The 22,023-nt window shown below is 49.7% G+C and overlaps 11 protein-coding genes across 11 annotated transcripts; 4 read left to right on the top strand and 7 right to left on the bottom strand.

Annotated features, from left to right (window-relative positions):
* Nucleotides 1–536: 536 nt before the first annotated feature.
* Nucleotides 537–2,079, bottom strand: C8Q69DRAFT_456464 (nucleophile aminohydrolase). Its single transcript, XM_028629834.1, has 4 exons — nt 1,935–2,079; nt 1,679–1,863; nt 1,193–1,611; nt 537–1,136 (listed from the first exon to the last, which is right to left on the bottom strand). The coding sequence occupies exons 1-4, from the start codon at nt 1,956–1,958 to the stop codon at nt 997–999; spliced, it is 768 nt and encodes a 255-aa protein (XP_028487369.1). The 5' UTR covers nt 1,959–2,079; the 3' UTR covers nt 537–996.
* A 58-nt stretch (nt 2,080–2,137) lies between these two features.
* C8Q69DRAFT_525376 (FF domain protein) lies at nt 2,138–4,137 on the top strand. The gene is made up of 2 exons (XM_028633605.1): nt 2,138–2,376; nt 2,437–4,137. Exons 1-2 carry the CDS (start codon nt 2,307–2,309, stop codon nt 4,086–4,088), a joined length of 1,722 nt encoding a protein of 573 aa, XP_028487368.1. The 5' UTR covers nt 2,138–2,306; the 3' UTR covers nt 4,089–4,137.
* Nucleotides 4,138–4,139: 2 nt separating this feature from the next.
* On the bottom strand, nt 4,140–5,266 carry C8Q69DRAFT_456461 (hypothetical protein). The gene has a single exon (XM_028629833.1). It carries the CDS (start codon nt 5,039–5,041, stop codon nt 4,277–4,279), a length of 765 nt encoding a protein of 254 aa, XP_028487367.1. The 5' UTR covers nt 5,042–5,266; the 3' UTR covers nt 4,140–4,276.
* A 299-nt stretch (nt 5,267–5,565) lies between these two features.
* C8Q69DRAFT_147207 (transcription factor S-II, central domain-containing protein) lies at nt 5,566–8,715 on the top strand. The gene is made up of 3 exons (XM_028625496.1): nt 5,566–5,714; nt 5,830–6,473; nt 6,531–8,715. The coding sequence occupies exons 1-3, from the start codon at nt 5,708–5,710 to the stop codon at nt 8,487–8,489; spliced, it is 2,610 nt and encodes an 869-aa protein (XP_028487366.1). The 5' UTR covers nt 5,566–5,707; the 3' UTR covers nt 8,490–8,715.
* A 501-nt stretch (nt 8,716–9,216) lies between these two features.
* On the bottom strand, nt 9,217–10,301 carry C8Q69DRAFT_147202 (putative U1 snRNP splicing complex subunit). Its single transcript, XM_028625495.1, has 3 exons — nt 10,170–10,301; nt 9,778–10,109; nt 9,217–9,699 (listed from the first exon to the last, which is right to left on the bottom strand). The coding sequence occupies exons 1-3, from the start codon at nt 10,210–10,212 to the stop codon at nt 9,223–9,225; spliced, it is 852 nt and encodes a 283-aa protein (XP_028487365.1). The 5' UTR covers nt 10,213–10,301; the 3' UTR covers nt 9,217–9,222.
* A 251-nt stretch (nt 10,302–10,552) lies between these two features.
* Nucleotides 10,553–12,726, top strand: C8Q69DRAFT_428329 (GPI transamidase component PIG-T). Its single transcript, XM_028628456.1, has 3 exons — nt 10,553–11,106; nt 11,165–11,562; nt 11,618–12,726. Exons 1-3 carry the CDS (start codon nt 10,748–10,750, stop codon nt 12,646–12,648), a joined length of 1,788 nt encoding a protein of 595 aa, XP_028487364.1. The 5' UTR covers nt 10,553–10,747; the 3' UTR covers nt 12,649–12,726.
* Nucleotides 12,727–13,864, bottom strand: C8Q69DRAFT_496036 (hypothetical protein). Its single transcript, XM_028632249.1, has 3 exons — nt 13,307–13,864; nt 12,977–13,206; nt 12,727–12,903 (listed from the first exon to the last, which is right to left on the bottom strand). Exons 1-3 carry the CDS (start codon nt 13,499–13,501, stop codon nt 12,885–12,887), a joined length of 444 nt encoding a protein of 147 aa, XP_028487363.1. The 5' UTR covers nt 13,502–13,864; the 3' UTR covers nt 12,727–12,884.
* Nucleotides 13,865–13,949: 85 nt separating this feature from the next.
* On the bottom strand, nt 13,950–16,003 carry C8Q69DRAFT_147165 (hypothetical protein). Its single transcript, XM_028625494.1, has 3 exons — nt 15,210–16,003; nt 15,079–15,158; nt 13,950–15,013 (listed from the first exon to the last, which is right to left on the bottom strand). Exons 1-3 carry the CDS (start codon nt 15,574–15,576, stop codon nt 14,309–14,311), a joined length of 1,152 nt encoding a protein of 383 aa, XP_028487362.1. The 5' UTR covers nt 15,577–16,003; the 3' UTR covers nt 13,950–14,308.
* A 757-nt stretch (nt 16,004–16,760) lies between these two features.
* Nucleotides 16,761–18,603, bottom strand: C8Q69DRAFT_441897 (hypothetical protein; the record flags this gene model as incomplete). Its single annotated transcript, XM_028628790.1, has 5 exons — nt 16,761–17,189; nt 17,236–17,292; nt 17,344–17,565; nt 17,612–18,435; nt 18,501–18,603. 5 exons carry the CDS (start codon nt 18,601–18,603, stop codon nt 16,761–16,763), a joined length of 1,635 nt encoding a protein of 544 aa, XP_028487361.1.
* A 514-nt stretch (nt 18,604–19,117) lies between these two features.
* C8Q69DRAFT_504372 (putative mitochondrial 54S ribosomal protein YmL16) lies at nt 19,118–19,997 on the top strand (the record flags this gene model as incomplete). The annotated part of the gene is made up of 3 exons (XM_028632584.1): nt 19,118–19,394; nt 19,454–19,567; nt 19,624–19,997. 3 exons carry the CDS (start codon nt 19,118–19,120, stop codon nt 19,995–19,997), a joined length of 765 nt encoding a protein of 254 aa, XP_028487360.1.
* A 129-nt stretch (nt 19,998–20,126) lies between these two features.
* Nucleotides 20,127–21,368, bottom strand: C8Q69DRAFT_397845 (3',5'-bisphosphate nucleotidase; the record flags this gene model as incomplete). Its single annotated transcript, XM_028627793.1, has 1 exon — nt 20,127–21,368. The coding sequence occupies one exon, from the start codon at nt 21,366–21,368 to the stop codon at nt 20,127–20,129; it is 1,242 nt and encodes a 413-aa protein (XP_028487359.1).
* Between the last annotated feature and the right edge of the window lie 655 nt (nt 21,369–22,023).

The following is a 22,023-nucleotide window of genomic DNA, read 5'->3' as shown; positions in this document are numbered from 1 at the left end:
ATCATCGTACCGAGACAATGCGTATACTAGCGATAACTCAAATTACTCACGACATGTCCGCAGCTTCTCTCAAAGAATTGAGGAGAGGAGTGGTTCCATTGTCGACATGAAGACAGGATTAAATGGGTAGGAGGTATGATATGGACTGTTGTTGGGAGACCTTTTAGGGATGCGTTCACCACGTGACGACAGAACCCCACGGGATCTAAGTCACGTGCCAAGTATCTAGTACTATATCACATGATCGTCGTTATTAGCAGAGGTTGGGTTTAATTCTTAGGGAATTCCTCTACTTTCCTTAAGAGGGAGATTCTTGACGTTGTTTTGTGGAATGACAGTACTGCTTGTTTGGAGACCAGGAATGGGAGCTGGTTAGGCAACTGAGAGATTAGTTACTCTCTTCTTTCGGCGTTTCAACCCCCCATGGCCAGGACAGACGCATGTAATATCCTGAGAGACATAGTAGTTAGAGAATGAAGGTAATTTTTCTTGCGGACGAGCAGTGTCCAAAGAAACAACTATCAAGATCTTAAAATGTACAGTATATTTGAATAGTAGGGAATAGATGGGTGCGCAGCGGTCTAATATATCCAGTGTCTTCTCACATGAGTTGGTTCTTACATTATACGTGGACGCACCAATAAGTCGACTATTTCATGTTGCAACAGAACTCATATGGAGTCTAAAGTCGAGAATAATCCAGGATAAAGAACTATTTGGCGCTCAGCTTCCCGTATTTGATCGCCACGTCATGGCAGTCGCGCTTGTGATGCGGGAGTGATTACTTGCAGCTTGCTTTCGCGCAACCGAGAAAGATTCATTGGACATTTCAAAAGATTTTGCTTCAATGGGAGATCAGAGAGATAGAGTCATATGCCTAGATCGCTAATCGTCACCTTGAAGATCACCGTCACGGCTACAGGGTGTTGACGGGCCCTGATGGCGGACCACGTCGATCATAGTGTCCCAATGAAACCAAACAAGAATCATTATCATTTATTTAATCTCCCCAGCCTCCGGCTCCTCGTCCTCCTTGGCCAGGCCATGCTGCTTTAGCAGCGCGGTGATTTCATCCGCATTCCACAGGTGGTGGTAGATCTTCCCATCCTTGGTCTTTCCTACTGTTGCAAATTCGACTAGAGATACTGTCAGCCATGGATAGTCAAAGAAGAGCGGCAACTGAATTACTGACTCTTTTCACTGCTCAACTTCGTTGAATCCATCGTCTTGCTCAATACCTTGACGGCCATGGCGCATGCCTCCTTCAGATCACAGTCTTCCTTGTAATCCTGTTTTAACAGACTCTGCGCACTGGCGTTGTTTGCACCAACACTAGTGGCTTTCCAACCACCATAGTTGCCGCTTGGATTGCTTTGATATAACTGGAACTGCCTGTGTGGGTCGTAGCCGGCGTAGATGAAAGAAACACCGAAAGGACGGAGACCACCATGTTGCGTGTATCCCTGCTTCAGGTCGCATAGACGGCGGACGAGTTGTTCACAGGGGATCTCTTCATTGTAGGTCAAGAGATAACGTTGAGCCGCTTGACGGGCGTAGTTGATGAGAATGTTAGCATCGGCAGTCATACCGGCGACGGCGCATATCATATTACTAATATAAGCCGTCAGTAAGCATGCGCTGGCAAGACCCAGGTAATAGTTCAGCTTAAACTCCTTACTCGTTCAGTATGTAAAGCTTCTCGGCTGACGTATCCTGTTCCAGCAGCTTGCTGGTCACCTTTCGCTCCGCAGCGAGAACAATGCCATCCTTTGCGAGGATGCCTAGAGCTGTACCCGCGTGCGAAATAGCCTCGAGAGCATACTCAACCTGGTAGAGACGGCCCTCTGGCGAGAAGATCGTAGTCTGTCATTCAGCATGGATGCGTTAGCTAGAGCTCACCCGCAGAAGCAAGGACCGAAGGTGCATGAAAATACCCTTGAATCATATCTTCTCGACATCGTGTCTGGACTCCAGGTGACTAGTAATGATTAAATGAGCTCCTGAAGTCAGAGGAGGTGGCGGGGTTCTGGGAGATTGCTAGATGAGAGGGCGGGAGTTGGTCGGAGCAAGCTGGAGGTTTGGTCGAGCTTCAGGCAACTCGCTCGCGCGTCCGCCCAGGCTAAGCATCATCCGCCAAGCTCGGACCATCTGAGTTCTCCAGCTTCGCCCGCCCCATAGAAAGAAAGCTCCGATACATAGATCGTTCCTGAGCCCTGCGCAATCACTACTACGCAGCACTCATCCCACACGGGAGCGGCAGGTTTCGTTTGAAGGTTCCCCCGTTTGGCTGCGCTGTTAATTGAGCGATGCTGAAATCCACCTATACTCCGCCGCCTCCATTACCACCTGGATGGACCGAGCATAAAGCACCATCAGGTTTGTTCTTCATGAACATGACTGTTTGGTTATGATTCGTTACCATTAACGCGCTTCCAGGGCATACGTACTATTACAACGCAGAGACAAAACAATCGACCTATAAAAGACCTACTGCGCCTCCAGTTGCGCCCCAAACAGTCCCTCAACCTATACAGGAGCAAAACCCAGCATACTTTGCTCCGGGAAATCTTCCTCCGTTTTCTTCGCACCCGTATGGACCGGCAGGATTTGGTACTACTGGGGCATTTCCCAGTCACTATGGACCAGGCCGTGGAGGATTCAAAGGGGGAAGAAATTATCAGGACCGAAGGCGCCGGGAACCAGAGGACAGACCGAAATCAAAACACCCAATCCCAGGTTGTGCTCCCTGGCTGCTGGTTAAGACAAAACTGGGGAGACGATTCGTACATAATCCAGAGACAAATGAGAGTTTCTGGAAATTTCCTCAAGAGGTTTTGAAAGGGGTGGTGGAATATGATCGCATCGAAAGAGAGAAGAAAGAGAGGAGAGAACGTGGCGAGGAGACCGAAGAGGAAGATGTACACGATCCGGCAGATAGACGTGAAGTCTCCACGGCGCCCTCTCAGCCTGAGAAGGCGGAAGCCGAAACAGTAGCCGGTGGCCTCGAAGACAGCGATGAATATGAAGAGGTCGAAGTCACAGATAGCGAAGGCGAAGAGCAGCCATCGAAGCGTGCCAGAACGGAGGACGAAGTCCCCAAAGATGAGCCGCTAGAGTTCAACGAAGAGGATATTGAATATCAACTTGCAGCAATGGGCGAAGAATACGGGTTGGATCCCGGTGAATATGGAGAGCCGGGCGAGGAGGCATGGGAAGAAGGTGCCGAAGGATTACCACTCACAGAAGAGGATGCGATAGCGCTATTCCGTGACCTTCTCGATGACTTTCAGATCAATCCTTTTACGACGTGGGAAAAGGTAATCGAAGAAGGACGGATCATAGAGGACAGCAGATATACGGCTCTGCCCAATATGAAGTCAAGGCGAGAAGCATGGTCGAGCTGGAGCCGAGACCGTATCCAGGATCTGAAGGAACGCAAGGAAAAGCAAGAGAAAAAAGACCCCAGAATTCGGTACCTCGCGTTCCTCCAGGAACATGCTACACCCAAACTCTACTGGCCTGAGTTCAAGCGGAAGTTCAGGAAAGAACCAGAGATGAAAGACACGAAGCTCTCAGACAAGGATAAGGAGAAATTCTACAGGGAGCACATATCGCAACTCAAACTTCCGGAAAGCACCAGGAAGTCAGATCTCTCTAGCTTGCTAAAATCTGTTCCGCTGCATTTATTGAACAGGTCATCGAATATCCAAGCACTTCCTCCGCCTGTTCTTACTGATATCCGGTACATTTCTCTTCCGCCAAAGGTGCGCGACCCACTTATTGAAGCATACATCTCAACTTTGCCTCCTGCACCAGAGAACGAGAACATAACCGCCGAGGAGCGAGAAGAATTGGACAAAAAGAATTTGGAACGTGAAAAGCGCGAAAAGGCACTGGCAGAGCGTGAGAAGAGGGTGCAGGAAGAAAAGAGGAGACAGAGGGGTGATCTGCTGCGTGGTAAGAACCTATTACGGGAGGGGGAAGCAGAGGTTGAAATGGCTATGAAAGTTGGCAAGGAGGGACTGATGAGCCATATGGGGTCTAATAATGAGTCTGTACGAGATAAACCAGAGGGCGCGGCTGATTAATCCCTTGCTTATGATGTATATATCACACTTACTATGAACATATATGATGAAATACTCGCATTTGCGGGCTGTAGCAAAGCACATGCCAGCCATCCAACTTTTCTGCCCAATACACTCGGATACTTTCACAGGGGTATCAATATAGTACTATTACATGGCGTAAAGGAAATCATCCAGCCCTGACATAACTACCTGAATCTCCAATCATCCCAATCATCGTCATCCTCGTCACTTTCGCTCTCAGCCCCGGCTTGGTCTCGTCTCTGTTCCCCGGAAGGCGCGCTAGACAGGGCCTTCGCCTCTTCCTCATCTGCTGCCTTCTTTTGTCTTAGCTCTTCCCTTTTCTGCTTCAATCGTCTCACTCGCTCTTCCAACTGATCCATCTCATCAAACTCTTCTTCGAGGAACCGGGCCGCGTCCTCACGCTCCCCCTCTGCTTCCGCTTCCCGCGCGCGTGCTATTGATTCATTGTCTTGCTTTTCTTGCGCGGCTATTTCCTCCGCGGTCATCGGTGCTGCTGAGATTGTCGGAGCTGCTGCGGCAGCAGCAGGTATAGTAGCTTGAGGTACGCGTGTCGGCAAGGCTACTTCGCGTTCGAAGGCTGCCCACTCATCCTCGTCAATGGCCTGGTTACTTTGACCTGCCGCTGCAGTATCACTTGTATCACGCGCTTCGAGATCCGTGTCCTCTGGCGGAGGCTCGACTCCAGCATGTTCTTCTTCTTCCCCCAATTCTTCGTCCTTGAAAGCCTCTGCGCTGGGAGGTTCAACTTTTCCCGTATCTGGTGGTAATCGCGCAGCACCTGAACCAGCAGGCCTTAGCTTCTTGCGCGTAATATTGTCGTCAGCATCAACCTTGCGCTTCTTGTTGAGTCGCGTTTTTGAGGGGCCTGCTTGTGAAGTACCCCTTCGGGAGGCGAGCTCATTGCGCAGCAACGATCGTACGTCTGCCATGGCGCGTAACCACAAAGGCTGAAGTGGATGCTTTGTTATTCTAATTTTAAGATTTTAAGATCTGAGTGATGACAACCGAGATCAGTGAATGTCTTGTTGCGTTCGAGTGGAAAAGAGCTGGAGGTGAGAATGATGACCCGCTGAGCCTTGATCTGGGCGCGGCTCCGATCTTGTGACGGCTGCCAAGACTCCCCGCGGAGCCTCTATTCACGTGACAGTTATTAGGTAAGCTCGTCGCGCGAGGCGACTTCAAATTCCGTCTGTTTCGACTTCAGCTCATCTCCTCAGCAAGACCCACGCCTGAAACACACCACTCGAGCATTCGATCTCCATCGCGATACGTTCAATAGTACCGCGCGATTTGACTACCACTGGAGTTGATCCAGGCCGGTAACACCACCCAGGATTAGGATTCGCGACAACCGGCAGGCTCGCGCACCGCGTGGTCACTGAGGTCGCTTTATCTTCACCGGAGCGCGCGGGAACCGTTGGAAAAGAATAATACCAACAGCGGACTGATATTTCGTATTTCAGTCCAGTCTCTCCAACCTCGTGTATTACTAGTTTTTCAATGCCGTAGAAAGATAGTTGCCCGCTGGCGCAACAACCTCAAGACATCGCTCTGGTCGTAGAATTTCGAGTCATACATTATTGTCTATCCTCATCATGGCTGGTAAGCTATTAGATACCCGAGTCCAAGGGATCATAGAACTCCCTCGTGCGAGCGGTGGCGTTCTGGCGATATCCCCTGATTTTGAGACACGAGCACGCAGCTAACCACAAACCAGATGAACCTCGACGCTCCGGACGGGCCACAAAGGGCCAGCACAAGAACCTCGATTTAACGCCGGATGTTCCGACAAAGAAATCAAAGGCCAAATCTCAGTCTAAGGACAAACCTCCCAAACCCTCGGCCGAACCTACCCCGGCACCGAGCGAGGAGGAAGAAATCATCCGGTGCATCTGTGGTGAATATGAGGAGGAGGAAGACGTGGAACGTGATATGATATGTTGTGACAAGTGTTCAGCATGGCAGCACAATGATTGTATGGGTCTCACTTTCGCGAAAGGAGAAGAGCCGGCGGAATACTTCTGTGAACAATGCAAACCCGAGAACCACAAAGTCCTTCTGGATAAGATCGCTCGTGGCGAGAAGCCTTGGGAGGAGGCTGCCAAGATAAGACAACAACAGGCCGAAGAGAAGAAAGCACGGCGGAAGAAAGGCAAGAAAGGAGGCAAGAAGGCTCGCCCAAGCGATGCAAAGTCTGAGGTGAGCGTTGAACTCCCGTCTGCCACAACGGCCACCCCGACTCCAGCTCCAGCCGCGACGCCCGTACATGATCAGAAGAATGGAGCGACGTCCGAAACCCTTCAGAATAGCGGCCAGAAGCGCAAGTTCGAAGAGAATCAAGAAGCCACAGAACTTGAGGTGGTAAGTCTTGCAAGACCACTCCTTTTGTGGATAAGATAACTAACAACCATGAAACAGGAATCAAAGTCCAAGCAACGACGGCTGTCGTCTCAGAGCAAACCGGATGCAGATCACAACGGGCGAGTGACACCAGGCCATGGGCAAAATCCGAATACTGCTGCGAGCCCTCCGCAGCAAGCTCCAGTCGAAGAGAAGGCCGCACCAGGTACGGTCGGGACCCCTGAAGAGATTGCGAACCCAGCTCGCAGGAGTGTTGCGAGCGCCCTAGTCAAGCTCTTTGTAGATCAAATTCCTGAAGCTCTGAAGCGTGGTTCTTTCCAGCTCCCAGCCGAGAAATCAGCCGAGGATGTTGGGCGGCAGCTCGGTCTTGCTATCGAGAATGCCATGTATCAGAATATTTGCGGGGGGTCAGGAGAACCGAGCGAGCCATATAAGTTACAACTACGGACGATCCTGTTCAACGTAAAGAAGAATCCTTCTCTGCGGGATCGTCTGCTCGTAGGTAGTCTTTCCCCCGAGGCACTATCAAAGATGAGTTCACAGGATATGGCAAGTGAGGAGCTCCAGCAGAAAGATGCTGAGATCAAGAGGGAGGCTGAAAAGCAGCACATCATCGTACAAGAGCTAGGGCCACGGATAAGACGCACCCACAAAGGGGAGGAAATCATCGAAGACGACAACCAGAACGTGGCATCTGAGTCCATCTTTTCAAAGGCTCCCACTCGTCCAGTCGACGATTCCGATGACAACCAGAGACATAGCCCAGCTAGCCCTAATGTACAACATCAGCATGGCTCTGCTCGTCTTCACCATATCAATACAGGTGCCGGGGATAAAGACATTGACGGGGACCAGCACACCTGGCAGCCTGTTCGGTCACCTGGCGGTACCACTCATGATCAGGTCTTCCCCGAGGTGCCTGTGAACATACGTGAGCCTGTTACCGGAGGAAGAGTGCAGGCAGATGCAGAAATCGACCAACTGCTCAAGGACGAGGAGGCGGAGTCTCCGCCTTACTCGCCGAAGGACTTCCATGATGACGGTCTGATCTGGCGCGGGAGGGTTGTGATGAATCCTGTTGCTGAGTTTTCAGCGTCTGCAAAGCATGTTGGAGGAGCAGACCTCAGTGGCAGGATCCCATGGAGCCAGCTTGCTCCGTCGACCCTCTTGATCGATGGTCGGATAGATATCCAGCTTGCCAGCAATTACCTCTGTGGTTTGAGGTTCAGTACGTCGACGGATGTTACAGTTATTTCGATCTCTGCCCCTGAATTTCCGGCAGATCGTGCTGGGTTCGACAAACTCTTCAACTATTTTGCGGACCGCAAAAGATACGGTGTCATCGGGAAACACCCACTCCCTTCAGTCAAAGATACGTATATAGTGCCCATCGAAGCCGGGTCAACGAAGAAGCCTGAGTTTATCGAGCTCTTGGAGAACAATACACTTGAAGAGCCTACTCTGGAGAGGATGCTTCTAGTGGTCTTTGTGGTCAAGACAGGCGATTCCAGCAACAATACACCTTCAGCTCAGCCAGCTCATTATCGGCCGAGCCAGGAACCTCCCATGAGTATTGCAAGCCCTTTAACATCTACGTCGGCCACGCCGCAACAGTCTCACACTGTGCCCGCTGCTGCTGTGCCAGGGTCTCATATCTCTCCACCTCCCCAGTCGGCGTATGTGGGAAACATGCCTGTTCATAATGTTCCAATTGATCCTGCTCAGCAGCATTTGCAGCAGTCGTATCTAGCTGCGCGAGAGCAGCGGTATCATCCTCCACAGCCTCACCACATGCAGCTGACTGGTGCTCTTGCCGCGGCCCAGCTCCTTGGCCCTCAAGCAAAGGCTCCAGCGATCGAGCAGCTGCTACAGAGAGCACCAAACGCTGACATGTCACAGCTGAGTACTGTACGAGATATTCTCCTGAGGGTGCCAGCTGCTGCCAATGACTACAATCTGTTGACGCAAGAGCTTTACAAGGCTACGACTGGTGGACAGCTGCAGAGAGCAGGATAACGCGGATCCATTCATCTGGTCCTTTTGCGTGTAGCCCTGCGACTTCTGTTCACCCACTTCTTACACTATGTTTCTGCTCTGGACCATGAATACCAACTGGTTTTGTGTTATTTCTTTGCTTATTTGATTCTCATATTCTGTTAACGGGGGCATTCTACTCCATACCCAAAGCCTGGATCTATTTTCTTTCTTCATGAAGCCCGGTCGTCCACTGAATTCGGTAACTGGTCCTCGAAGTGTTTATGCTATTGTATTTGATCTCTTGTATCTCGGGTTCTGCGACCAAAAATTACGAACCTCCATCCTGTGCTGAGGTGGACCGAGTTTTCTAGCCCAGGACATTTCCTGGGGCTATTTCCACTCCGCCAGCGATGTATCTCTCATGGTGTACATACCTGGGTGGGAAGGTGAATGGCGTTGTCATTACTATCTTGCTGTGCATCTGAGTATTAATGATATGGAATCCAGCCTTTCCTCGCATGAGGACTTTCATCTCCCTGGTGCCCTTAGTAGTCATAATGGCGAGTCGGTTTAAACTGCAGACATTGTATAGTAAAAGAAGAAGTTATTTTTCAGTATCCACTATTGAAACTGATCCCATTACACTACATCCACTATCACTCATGCGTATTAACAAAGTCGTAGTTTTAGATAATATACGGCGAGTAGACCTAGAAAAAAGGCACGCAGAACGCCCACGCTATGCAAAGACAACTCCGTAAGAACGCGAAGATTACCACCGCCCATAACCGCCTCCGCCACGCTTGTTGTACCCCCTATATCCGCCGCCTCCACCATATCGAGGCCCTCTGCCACCTCCACGTCCACCCCAGCCTGCGTCATCCTCATCGTGTCTAACAGGCGGCGGTCGGCCCTTGAGCTCCTCACTGAGCTTCTTATATGTCTTGCGCATATCGGAGTATCCCATGTGCATCTTTCCGTAAAAATGATCCGCCAGACGGCGATCGTTATCCAGTCGACTCAGATACGCTCCACATACATCACACACCTGCAGTTTCTGATGGCCGGATGGGCCAGAGGTATCCGAGAGAGTCTTGAGTTCACGCTCGAACGTTTCCTTCTGGTGTTTGGCAGTGCGGATCTTGTGGAGTTCGTTCAGGGCCATGGCGACAGAGCCCGTCTCACCGAGGACAGAAATCTCGAGAAGACCGGTGTTGATGGTCTTAGTGAGATCAGATATTTGTTTCAGCTAGAATCAGAAACAAAAAAGAACTTGTTAGCTTTATTCCCTTATCTACAGCTCTGCTGCGGGCACTATGCGACTTACCAAGTTGTTCGTCTGTCGAATCTCGTCTGGGGTCTTTTCAAGTCTCTTCTGAGCCGTGTCGATCCTGCGATCGCATTCCTCTATATACTTCTGCATATCGCGCATGTAGTCGAATTCAAACCCCCACTTGGCCTTCTCACTTGGTGACGCAGCCTCGTACTCGGCCTTCAACCCTTCGCTGTGAACCTTAGGACATGGTCCAAGGTCTTGCTTCGTGTTCGTGAATTGATCGTGCGGACAGGTTCCGACGAGATAGGACCGACAGACTTTCGGGTCGGTGATGGAGAGCTGAGAATTACGGGACCCAGCACCTGTGCCCATGAGCTGGTCCGCTACGGACTTGTCAGTTGATGCCTTTCAGATTGCGCGAGGGTGGACTTGGGGACACTAACCTCCCATAAGCTGCTCGAGCAGTTTTCTTTGTTCAGCCGCCATCCTGAATAAATTTACTGGCGCTCTGAAAGCAAGGGTTTCCTCTCCTTCGCAAGCTGTAGTGGCCTGATGCTAGAGCTGTTCGAGCTCCCTCGCGATTCTTTTTGATGCGACAGATGGAGCGGAGTGGCGCTAGTGGCGGTTGCGGCTCCTGGACCAATCACATCCATGCGGAGAGGCAATATGCGCTCCCAGGCACCGTTGCTCATACATAGTACAGTAAGTAATGGGCTTCTGAATATTTTTTTCCACTTATATCTCTGGTGTGAGTAATTGTATAAAATAAATCAAGAAAGAAGTTCGTACAGTAAAAGCGTGCGTCGATCTCAACTATGTGCATTTTGCGGAGTGTTTGGGCTAAACCCGATCGGGACTGCGACCCCGGCCTCCGTAGCGCATCTCCAACATGGCAGCATCATAAAGGGACAAAAAGGGCCTGGAGCTCATAGAAAACAGTACCAAGTTCTTCCTTGCTGCCAGATACCGTGGCAGACCAGCTGCTTGGCCTAGGAGTCTGTCCTTTGCCAAGCATGCCGGTATGACTTCGCTTTCTTTCCTTCTCCGCATCCTTTTGGCGGCGCTGTTCTGTTCAATATCCGCGGCGTCAGATTACCATGAACGGCTCGAGCTTACGCCTCTTCCCTCCTCGTCGCTGCTAGCCTCATTTAATTTCAGAAGCAATGCATCACTCGAATCGTTCAAGCAACAAAATTTTCGATATTTCCCGCGCTCGTTAGGTCAGATCCTGCAGCATGCGAACGCTGAAGAGCTCCATCTTCGCTTTACAACGGGTCGCTGGGACGCGGAGAGCTGGGGCACAAGGCCGTGGAATGGCGTGAAGGAAGGAGCAACTGGAGTGGAAATATGGGCATGGATAGATGCTCCGACAGAGGAGAAGTATGGCAATTCTCTAGCTACTGTTTGTTAGGAGAGTCAGGATGCTAACTTGAACCAGGGCCTTCGCGAAATGGATTACGTTGACTCAGTCCTTGTCCGGTTTGTTCTGCGCGTCATTGAACTTCATTGATTCTACACGTACAACTCGACCCGTTGTCTCTTTCGAGCAGGCCGGTGATCATAAATCCTCCAGCCAGCTTCACCTCTTACACGGGGTGCTCCCCGGAGAGGTAGTATGTACGGAGAACCTTACACCGTTCCTAAAGCTGCTCCCATGTAAGGGCAAAGCAGGTGTATCGAGTTTGCTCGATGGACACAAACTATTCGATGCGTCATGGCAGAGCATGTCTATCGACGTGCGACCCGTCTGTCCAAAGGATCAAAGCGAGTGTCTCATCGAGATTGAGCAGACCGTTGACATGGTTCTTGACATTGATAGATCGAAGCGACCACGAGGTAAGATACTGAATCTACCTGTCGTTAATTTTGCTCAATGTTCTAACCTTTGAAGACAATCCGATTCCTCGTCCGGTCCCTGTGGAACAGCTTGCCTGCGATCCTTCCAAGCAGTACAATTCTCAAGATACATGTTACCCGCTGGAAAAGGGTACGGAAAAGGGTTGGAGTCTGACTGAAATATTTGGTCGAAATGTGAAGGGTGCTTGCCCTCTCACAGACGATTCGGGTCCCGGTTCAAAGACGATTCGCATCAACGCACCGCATGAGAGGGAGGTTTATATCACCGCAGGGGCATTTGAATCAAGGGACCCCGAAGGGTTTTCTCGGAGTTATACCTTGCTTAGCTCCAATCCTTTCGACCTAGTTCTTCCAGAACAAGAACTTCAGACCAAGATGCCGCTGGAACAACCTCGTCTGCACGTGGAAAGGACGATAATCGGCCACGGCCAGGAGCGTGGCGGTATGCGGACCATCTTGACCAATCCGTCCGAAACAGAGACCGTGGATTTCATTTATTTCGAAAGCCTTCCCTGGTTTATGCGCCCCTATCTGCACACACTCCAGGCGAAGATTGCAGGGAAAGATGGCATTCAAAGACATGTTCCAGTCTCTGAGATCGTCAAGGATATCTTCTACCGACCCGCCGTTGACAGAGAAAGAGGCACTCAGCTAGAGCTCGCTTTAAGTGTTCCCGCCGCTTCGACTGTCACTTTGATCTACGACTTTGAAAAGGCAATTCTTCGATATACTGAGTATCCGCCAGATGCCAATCGTGGCTTCAACGTTGCCCCAGCGGTGATTAAGCTCAAGGACAATTCTACCGGATCGCCAGTATATATCCGCACGACTAGCCTCCTTCTTCCTCTGCCTACCCCTGATTTCAGCATGCCCTATAATGTCATCATTCTTACAAGTACAGTTATGGCCCTCGCATTTGGAAGCATATTCAACTTGTTGGTTCGTCGCTTCGTGGCACTAGACGAGGTGGCTGCACTCACTTCAGGTACACTGAAGTCGAGGCTTCGCGGGAAGATTATTGCTCTCAAAGATAAACTGAGCGGAAAGGCTGTCAAGGTGGAATAAATAATACGGTCTACAAAGGCCCCATACGCTAAGACATTCTAGATGTACAATACTTGAAATCCCAATTAAATGTTTTAACATGCAATTTATCAAGCCATCATACATCATTATTTGTACATAAAATCAAAATATATCGCCAGACTACGCCTCACGTCAAAATTCCAATTAAAGAAAATCAAGCCTCGACAAATGTCATCATAAGTATCATCATGGCCTTTGCGCTCTCCCCTTCACATCTACAAGCTCTTGGTAGCACTACATCACACAGATCATTAGCACCTTGTTTAACCCAGCAACTCCAAAACTATCCCGGCAGTTCACAACTCACCTGTTATAAGCGTCCTTCACCTTATTCCACCCCGGCATGGTCTCCGGACATCCGGGCTTATGGTTGGCGAAGCTATGGTCCTCACTCTCGCAGGTCGGTTCACCATCCAACGTCCTCGGAGGCTCAATTCCAGCAGCGTGTTCAAATTTTTGCTCGAAGTTATTGTGAGCAGCCTCTTTCTGGTCCTGGAGTCCGAGGAAGTTTCCGAAGGACGCTGCTGGGTTGGGTGTCTACGCAATCCCATCGAAAGTATTAACTAGCTTTTCATCTCTCTTCGACAGAATTGACACTAACATGGATTGCATATAACATAACAAGACATTCACATACCTGATGATGACCGATACCCTCGCCGCCAAGGTTCACTCCACCTGCGCCGCCTCCGCCGCCTTTCTTCATACCTTTGTCGCCCCAGCCAGATCCGCCACCGGTATTGTTGGCGGGAGTAGGGATCGCGCTGGCACCGCCGCGCGATCCTGTAGTGGGGTGGTTCGAAGCACCTTCGTTAGAGTATGGGCTTGACATTTTTTTTTTTTTTTTCGAGCGTTGATGTTGTGTTTATTGAAAGATAGACTTTGTGTAAAGAAGAGATATAACTCAGGTTCAATCACTGTTGAATGGATACGAATCATGTTAGCGTCACTCTTGATATTGTTATTCATTGACTGGAAATTGATCGACGTGTCATTTATCCTTGGGGAAATAAATCGATTTAATTCTAGGTGGCTCTGGTGGTTGTCCGGGAGCATGTGTATAAATGCGGAAGGTGACCTTACCTGCGGTTTATAGTTCACTGTCAACGGCAATAGACCCGGAGTTTCAGCTACCTTAAGTATAGCAAGTAGCGTAAATCAAACGGACTTTTCCAGTTTATATATTATTCTATTCTACGGAAAGATAGACATGATAACCCTGGCAGGGATGCATTATGAGATCATCATGAACACAGCTTGGTTCACTTCGTTTGCCATTGGTACAGCTGGCTTAGTCATCAACATCATTCCCAGAATCGTCAACATCGAGCTTTGAACATCGAAGTAGCGTCAATACGTATTCACATGTTTTCTTCGTGAGCGTAAAACAGTATGGCAATGGAAAAACAAGCGTTGCAGAATCCAAGGACAACTGGAAGGAGAACCCCCCCAAGCAAGGTCAAAGTATAAGCACTCTAGAGCGACAACTTCTTGTATAGAAATTAACAATGCAAGCAATGCTCGCACAAGAGAGAAGAAAACAAAACAAAAACAAAAAGGATATCATGTATAATGGTGTCATGGGATAACCCTCATCGCATTCACAGAGTACGGAACTCGAAGAAACGGTCAATCGTGTTTAGGCCTTTGCTGCTCCACTCGATTCGACCTGCTCTGCCCAGGATCCGCCGCCAGACGGTGTCAATGGTGAGAGCGCTGATGGCGATTTGGTTCCTCCCGAAAGGGCGTCTCCGGGAGATGTAGAACCGGTGACGATAGTAGGCCCTGGACCTTGCTCTTTTGTTGAACTGCCGGGGAGGGCTGGGAATTCGTTGTCACTGTTAATCACCGGTGCGGATGGTGTAGTAGCGTTTATTGTCGTTGCAGTGTGGTCGTGACCATTAGATGCCAAATGATCTCCTCTACCACCGCGCTGGCCTCGACCACGACCACCTCTGCCACCACGACCGCGGCCGCCTCTGTGGCTATCTCCGCTATCTGAGCCGTTTTCGTGGGTATGCCGCGTGTATCCTGAAACACCACCATGCATTCCTCTGCGATACTGGCTGCCGCCTCCACGAGGGTTATAGTCTTCTTCCCGCTTGGTAGAATCCCATTCACGACCTGTCTGAGCGCCAAGTTTTCGTAGCCTATTCCGTTCACGTTCATTGTCCATCGCACGGCGGTTCTGGAACTCCTGGCGTCTTTTCTCTTCTGCAACCTTCTCGCGTTCTTGGAATGATGCTTGGTCAGCTTCAGCGCGAGCGTGGGCAGCGGCGATCTTGGCGGCATGCAATTTTGCAGCTGCAATGCGTGCAGAAAGTTCGTCTTCCGTCAATTTCGGCTGGAAAGAGGTGAGTAATGGCGAGTCAAAAGAAGAAGAAGAAATATAGGGCAAGGCTGGCATACCTTTCGGATTCCTCCTGTGCCACTTCTATCACCCCGGACAGCTTGAACGCGGGGGCCATCTGAAGGCTTTCCAGTAGATCCTTCGCTTTCAGCTTTCTCCTTTCCCTCGGCAGACTTGTCATCCTGTGTACCTTCGGCTGTCTCGTCTATTTCCTTGCCAGACCCATCTGCCGCTTTCTCGCCCGGTTTGTTCTTTGCATGAGTCTCCGCGCGCGCTGAACCTCGATCGTGAAATGCTTTGGCACCACGCCCACCTCTCCCTCGCCCTCTGCCTCTTCCTCTTTCGCCGCCACGGAACCTCGGAGGAGAGGTTCCTTCTTTTGCCTGTATATCGCTTTCGCGCTTCGCGGGTCTATCCTCCGTCGCCTCTTCCACCGTAACTGTCTGCGCTTGTTCTTCTGCAGAAACTGGTATAATCTCATCATCGAAAAGGTCATCCGCGCCACGCGTCTGCGCGAACTCATCGACAACTTCCATGTCCGGATTGTGGTCGTCCATTTTGGAGATTGTGATTTGCGCAGACGGAATTTGCGAATCGGTTATGCAGTAGGATCTTCGCCGAACCGCGGAGAAGGAAGCGCTTATTGACGCGATTAAGCAACGAGATAGTGCGCGAACTAGTAGAAACGAGAGCAGAAAGCGATTTCAACTTTGGGTATCAATGGGATATTGTTTCTTTGTAGAAAGCTCACTAAGTCCCACTGCAGCGGGGATGGAAGGGCATAAACGCTTTCAGCGGGGTTCGCGCGCCTGGGTTCAGCTAAAGAGAGTGGAGAGCCTGACGGTACATCAAGCAGCTTTCTAGTTGGAAAGCCAGAGTGCTCTTCACCAGGTCAATAATTGTAGACAGAATTAGTAGACACCTACAGGGCCCAAGACATGATAAGAATGACGCAGTAACAGAGGAAGGAGATGCCTTGCATTACAGCTGTATTTCAAAAACCGCAGGGCTGGAAGTGGAGTGGCGCCTACAGTCTCTAGGGCGGTCTGGGAGTCGGCGGTAATAACACGGACACTGTGTGCCCATAGCTTCGTCTAAGTAATAGTTTCGCTCTTCAAGATCTTTGTTCAGTACATCCGAAATCCAGAAATAGCCATAAAACGTCTCTTATACATGTATATTAAAGGTTTCTGCTACTATATTCTGCCATCCTTTGTTAATATGCTCTGGTTTTGCCGGCTGCCACCGCCTGTCTCCGCATTACTTATGTCAGGGAATTTCTGCCACTATGATTTGCAGGATCAATAAACATCCAAAAAATTGAACGTTGATTATACTGCATGGTAATTGAGGGCTCATCCCATCTATTTTGTGTGACAGTGATAGCATATAATAACTGTAATTTTAATCATCTAAGTGATATCGATGAGCGGGAAGTATTCATCACAACTGCTTGAATACAAAGCTCCAAATAACATGTAGCATAGTTGGCAGAAGGGAAAGAATAAATAAAAACAGAGATAAAGCCCCACCACGGTTAGACAATGCCAAACCGATAACAACATGGGCATCATGCTTCAAGTGGAAAAAAAAAAGAGACCACTGAGACTTGGAGAAAGAGACAAGGCGTTGACAAAGAATCTGAATCGCCTGAATTTACCAATGCCGATCGAACAAGGCAGAAATTACTGCGGATGAGGGGAGTTATCAGGGCGTTAAATAAGAACATAAACTTGGAATGCTAGTTGATGAATCTGAAGATATAGAAAGCGCCTGCCTGAATAGTTAGCCCAGTTTTCTGAGAGAGTGAGGTCGGGTTGTACTTCCCGTAAGAGAGGAAGAGAAGACCAGCAATGATTCTAGGATGCTGCGCAGCGACCACAGAAGCAAGAAGTGAACATAGAGTCCACGGAAAATAAACTCCAACCATGCCGGGAAAACTAGGGAGGCCCTGAAACCCAGTCGCTGTTTCTTCGACAGTAGCCTGAAGGTTTGCAGCGGTGGTTACGACCCGATCAAGCAAGGCTTGTGCGATTCGAACATTTTCACCGAGTGTTTCCTGTGCTTTAGTCTGGTCTTTGAGAGATTCTGCCTGCAATTCCTGGCTTTTGCGTAGATTTTCGGACTTGATTTCAGATTCCGCCAGTGATTCTTGAAAGTTTTGAAGTCGCTAAAACAGGTCAACCGGCTGCTAGTAAACTGCGTTGATAACATACCTCAAGGATCAACTCCTCCTGCTGGTAGATCAAAGAGAGAGCTTCCGTAAGCCATTGCTAAAGGCATAATCAGTATACTCGGTCTAGACGAAAGAAAACATCGCGTACCATAGAACCTCCAAAGCCTTCTAGACTTTCCGACAACTTTACCACATCCTCAGTCAACAGAGACTTTAGCGAAGTCTGAATAGATACCGCGAGTTCTTGATTCGATTCTGCATTCATTTGATGTGATCGAGCAAGTTGAGCACTTTTCGCTATAGCTTCCTCATAAGTGACGCGGAGACCATCTCGTAGATGGCTGACTTGTTGAGTAGTGTCCCGGACATCCTGTACGACTTAGATATTGCCTTTTTGCAATGACTGCACGCCTCACCTTTTGCAAGTTGGCTGTGTCCTTTTCCACACCTCCGAGTGATGATATAATGCGTGTTATAGTCGAACCTACCGCGGCTTCGATCCCATTGATGAGTCTAGGAAATATACTTAGAGTTGAAGCTCCAGCTTCCTCTATATCGCGAAGAAGATCTCTCTGCATTGATTCTGTTGCGAGGATGAAAGCTCTATGCTGAGCAGACATGGCGGCTGCATTTTGAATAGCGTCCTGTAACCCATTGTTTAACCGTAGAGTATTCTCTGTTATCCTTCTATGTAGTTCCAGCACTTCTTCTTTCTCGATGTCAAATCTCGCTGCTTGGCATATCATCACAGCGTTCTGTCTGCTATTACTGTAGCTGGTCCACCATTGCGGTCGCGATTCCAGTGCATGGAGACATAAGTCCAACGATTCCATTGAACTCGGATTTAACTGATCGGGCGTAGCCCACTGCTGGCCAAATATCGATCCTGACACAGCCTTCTTGGGAGACGAAGAGATATATAACGGTGAACATGATGAGGGAATAGCGGCTCCTGCCTCGGCGATTTCGCAGAGAGCAAGCCTAGCTGCGTATACGGATTTCACGCGGTCTAATGATGTGAGTGTAGGCTGCCTCTCATTTGAAGCGCTTTTCTCAATAGATTTGCACGATGCGAGAAGTTTAGATGCTGCAATCCGGTTGCAGGAAGGGGATGATTGCATGGATTCTAATAGCTGAATTGCCCCTTTGAATACGTTATCATGTTCCGATGTTTTCACGTGCAGAAAGTCGACCAGATCCAGGTCGTAGTTAGATCTATTAGGACTAGGAGAAGATGTTACTAAATAATCAGCACAAGTCGAAAGAGAAGCGTCGGGTAAAGGGTTGCCATAACCAAGCACATACCATCTCCTTTAGATTTCGCATTACTGATAATCGAGAAAAGAGAAATTAAAAATAACAACAGCATGGAAATATGGAAATGAAATGGAATCCTCCGGGGATGCATGTCGACGCGAAATTGGACAAAGAGGCTAGAATGAAATTAAGTCAAATGCAAATCAAGTAGGTATCTCAACTGAACCGTCCTCTAAGGCAGGATAATCCACTGTATCAAGGAAATCCACGAAGAAGATATATGCTCTTGAATGAGTAAAAATGAGCAAATGAACAATCTCTCCACGGTCGCTGGGAGCGAAGCAAGGATGAGTCTTCAGGAGGAGAGTGTAGACGAGTACGGGATTACAGCTCAGTTGAGAGACGGCTATCAGCTGCTCAGCACTCACACTAGTGAGGGTTGCTTCACATTATGAGCTTATACCACACGCTACAAAATCACGGAAAAGCAATTTTGAAGACGGCAATTGCTGAAAATAGCAGTGGTGAGGATATTGCAAGGCAGTATGAACATAGTCACGTGATCATGGCACTAGCTGCATTTGGACAATCATATCTCCGGCCCGGGGGACAAATTCGAGATTCGAGATCGGAATACAAAAGTGTTTCCGGCAACATAAGCAGCCATGTCGTGCGCAGTATCGCGGAGCTGCTTCAGGCAGCTGATGCGGGACCCTCTCCGGAACAATGCAGTCCCCTCGTTTCTCGTTCCTGCCTTTTCACAACCGCTGCGGGCACAATGTTTCTCGACAACATCTCCGGCGCAATCTCGTGTCGGCGGTGCCCCGATATCGATACCTCCAGATGTGTCCCTGAATTTTATTGATCTGCCGCAGGCGCAGACTCGCGGAAGATCAGCGAAGGATATCCCTAAGACCGCAGTCCAGGTGAAGGGGCCGCTAGGTATGCTGCTCATGCTGTCCTCGGAGCTCTCCAGTTACTAACGCGTTATGCTACGCCAGGCGAGATGACTCTTAAGATTCCGACCTTCCTCAATGTTGCCCATGACGAAGCACAGAAGAAAGCTTCCCTTACTGTTGCAGACCCTTCTATCGCTCATCAACGTGCTATGTGGGGTACGTTGCCAATCTGCATTGCTCCGGTGCCCGGCTCTGACAGCTTTAATGAATAGGGACAATTCGAGCACATTTGCAAAACTACATTCTCGGTGTCTCAGAAGGCCATGTCTGCATTCTGAGTTTGGTTGGTGTGGGTTACAGAGCTTCCATTGAATCGACAGCTACAACCGTTACTGCCGAATACCCTGGCCAGCAATTCGTCTCCCTCAAAGTTGGATTCTCTCACCCAATTGAATTGCCTATCCCGAAGGGCGTGAAAGCCAGTACGCCGCAGCCGACGCGCATTCTGCTGGAAGGTGTAGACAAGGAAGTTGTTACACAGTTTGCGGCAGAGATCAGAGCCTGGAGGAAGCCTGAACCGTACAAGGGAAAGGGTATTTTCGTGAATGGGGAGACAATCCGCTTGAAGGCCAAGAAGATCAAATGATCTTATTATTTTGTCTATTTTCTGGCGCATGTATATCTATCTAAGCATGGTTTTCTTCTGTTCATTGGTATCAATGTACTTTTAGAGGGTATTTACACGCCATCGACCAAGTAACCGCTCCGAGATAATCTATTTCAGCTTGAGGACCACCTGCACTGCATCGATAACTTGATCCTGAATGGCCTTTGGAGCGGCGACGACTCCTTTGTTTACAGCCAAGGTCCTGCCTTTGCTGAAGTCGAGGGGCTTGCCATGGATGTCCGTCACCTTGCCACCGGCCTCGCGGACAATGAGGTCCCCAGCTGCGTGGTCCCAAATTTTTTCCTGGTAGTCCTGTCTGACTGGCAGACGTAGATAGATATCTCCCGCTCCTCTGGCGATGGAGCAATACTTCGCTTGCGAGTCCAGTCGCACACTCGGTGAGGTGATTCCCAGGCGCTGAGCCACAGCAGCATTGTCACCCTGGGAGGAGTGTCCGGCTTCGACTCCCTCACAGAAGACAGCGTGCGAAATATCAGGGACAGGCCTCATGGAAATGGGCTTGCTAGGAGAGAGAGCCCCGTCTGATAGTGGTCGGCTGGTTGCACCGGCACCCTTCACAGCAGCAAAGAGGACTCCCTTTCCGGAGTCGTCGGTCTGCTGTCCACCAATATCGGCAGAAAGCGGCGCAGTATCATCAACGGGGAGATTGGGACAGCCAATTGCTCCAACCTTGACGTCTCCATCCTCGATGAGACCGAGGCAGACCGCATACTGGCCTCCTCTCAGAAAACCCTTGGTGCCATCAATGGGGTCCAAGGCCCAGATGCGGCCCTTCGGTCCACCTGCACTCTTTCCCTGGTCAATAATATCCAGCATGGCCTCTTCGCTGGGCAACGGTCCGCCCAGCAGACTGTCGCTCTCAGCATCCTCCAACTTGATGTCCTTGACCAGGTCCCAGATCTCGGCACTCAAGGCCTTGTCCTGGCGCAATTCACTGGCCTCCTCTTCAGCAACGATCTCGTCGTCTGGGAAGTTCTTGCGGATAGCCTGAATGATCAGGGCTTGCGCACCGAAATCGCCTTTGGTGACTGGCGACTTGTCATCCTTGGACAGAGTACCCTTGGCCTTCTCGTGGAAGACTTTTTGGGTTAGGAGTGTCGCTCGCTGGACCGCGAGTTCGGCCACACGAAGCTCTTTCTGGTACGACATCTTTGCGATTTGTATTGTAGGAGTAGAGGAGGGGAAGTGGGATGAGAAAAGGCCCAGGCGAGAACGGAACCTAATGAGAACGCTTAGAGCCAGGATGAGAGTGGAGCAGATAACTAACTTGGCAACAACGTTGTTTCCCTTGCGTGAAGATGGCTTGGTACGCGCGGAGCGGGCTGACATGTAGCTTAAAAATTGAAGGATGGACAAAACTGGGGATATACACTGAGAATCAATGGCTCTTGTTTTCGAAGAAGCAGTAATATAGGTAGGTAGTCAGTTGGTACAGTACATGTAAATAATAATTGCCTACCTGTCTATCTGTAACTTACCGTTCGAGTGGGAGACGTCACGATACCGGGCCATCGGCCCCGCCCTAAGCCTCTCCAAGCCGGCCATCAGGAACTGGTTACTGGAGAGGGGCAGTCACGAGCACGCTTTGTCCAAGTGGTTGATATCAACTCATCTGTGTTTCATCCTCTATTGTACTTTCACGTCCGCTAAAGTCCCACGGTGTATATACACTCAGTGAGAGGCCTTTATGTGGTGATTGGAAAGGCTTGCCTACTGTCATTCCCTTTTGAGAAGTGACACTTTGCACACCACCTCAGCGCGGCTTCGTCTACACGCCAAGAACGCTTGACATGCACGAGTGACTGAATGGGTTCTGACTCTTGACACATCCATTATCAAAGTTACAACTTTGCAGTCATTTACATATCACTGGATCTGCTTCCATATACCAGTGTCTGTGAACTGGGTCACAGAAGCCAAAGTTATAATTCGAATCATATCGGATCTATCGCGATATCCTGCTATCTTCCTGTTATAAGGGCGA

Source organism: Paecilomyces variotii, assembly GCF_004022145.1.
Source record: "Paecilomyces variotii strain CBS 101075 chromosome Unknown C8Q69scaffold_2, whole genome shotgun sequence".
In the NCBI taxonomy this organism is placed as follows: Eukaryota; Fungi; Ascomycota; class Eurotiomycetes; order Eurotiales; family Thermoascaceae; genus Paecilomyces; species Paecilomyces variotii.
Note: the sequence above shows the minus strand (reverse complement) of the source record. Positions and strands in the feature narration are given on the sequence as shown.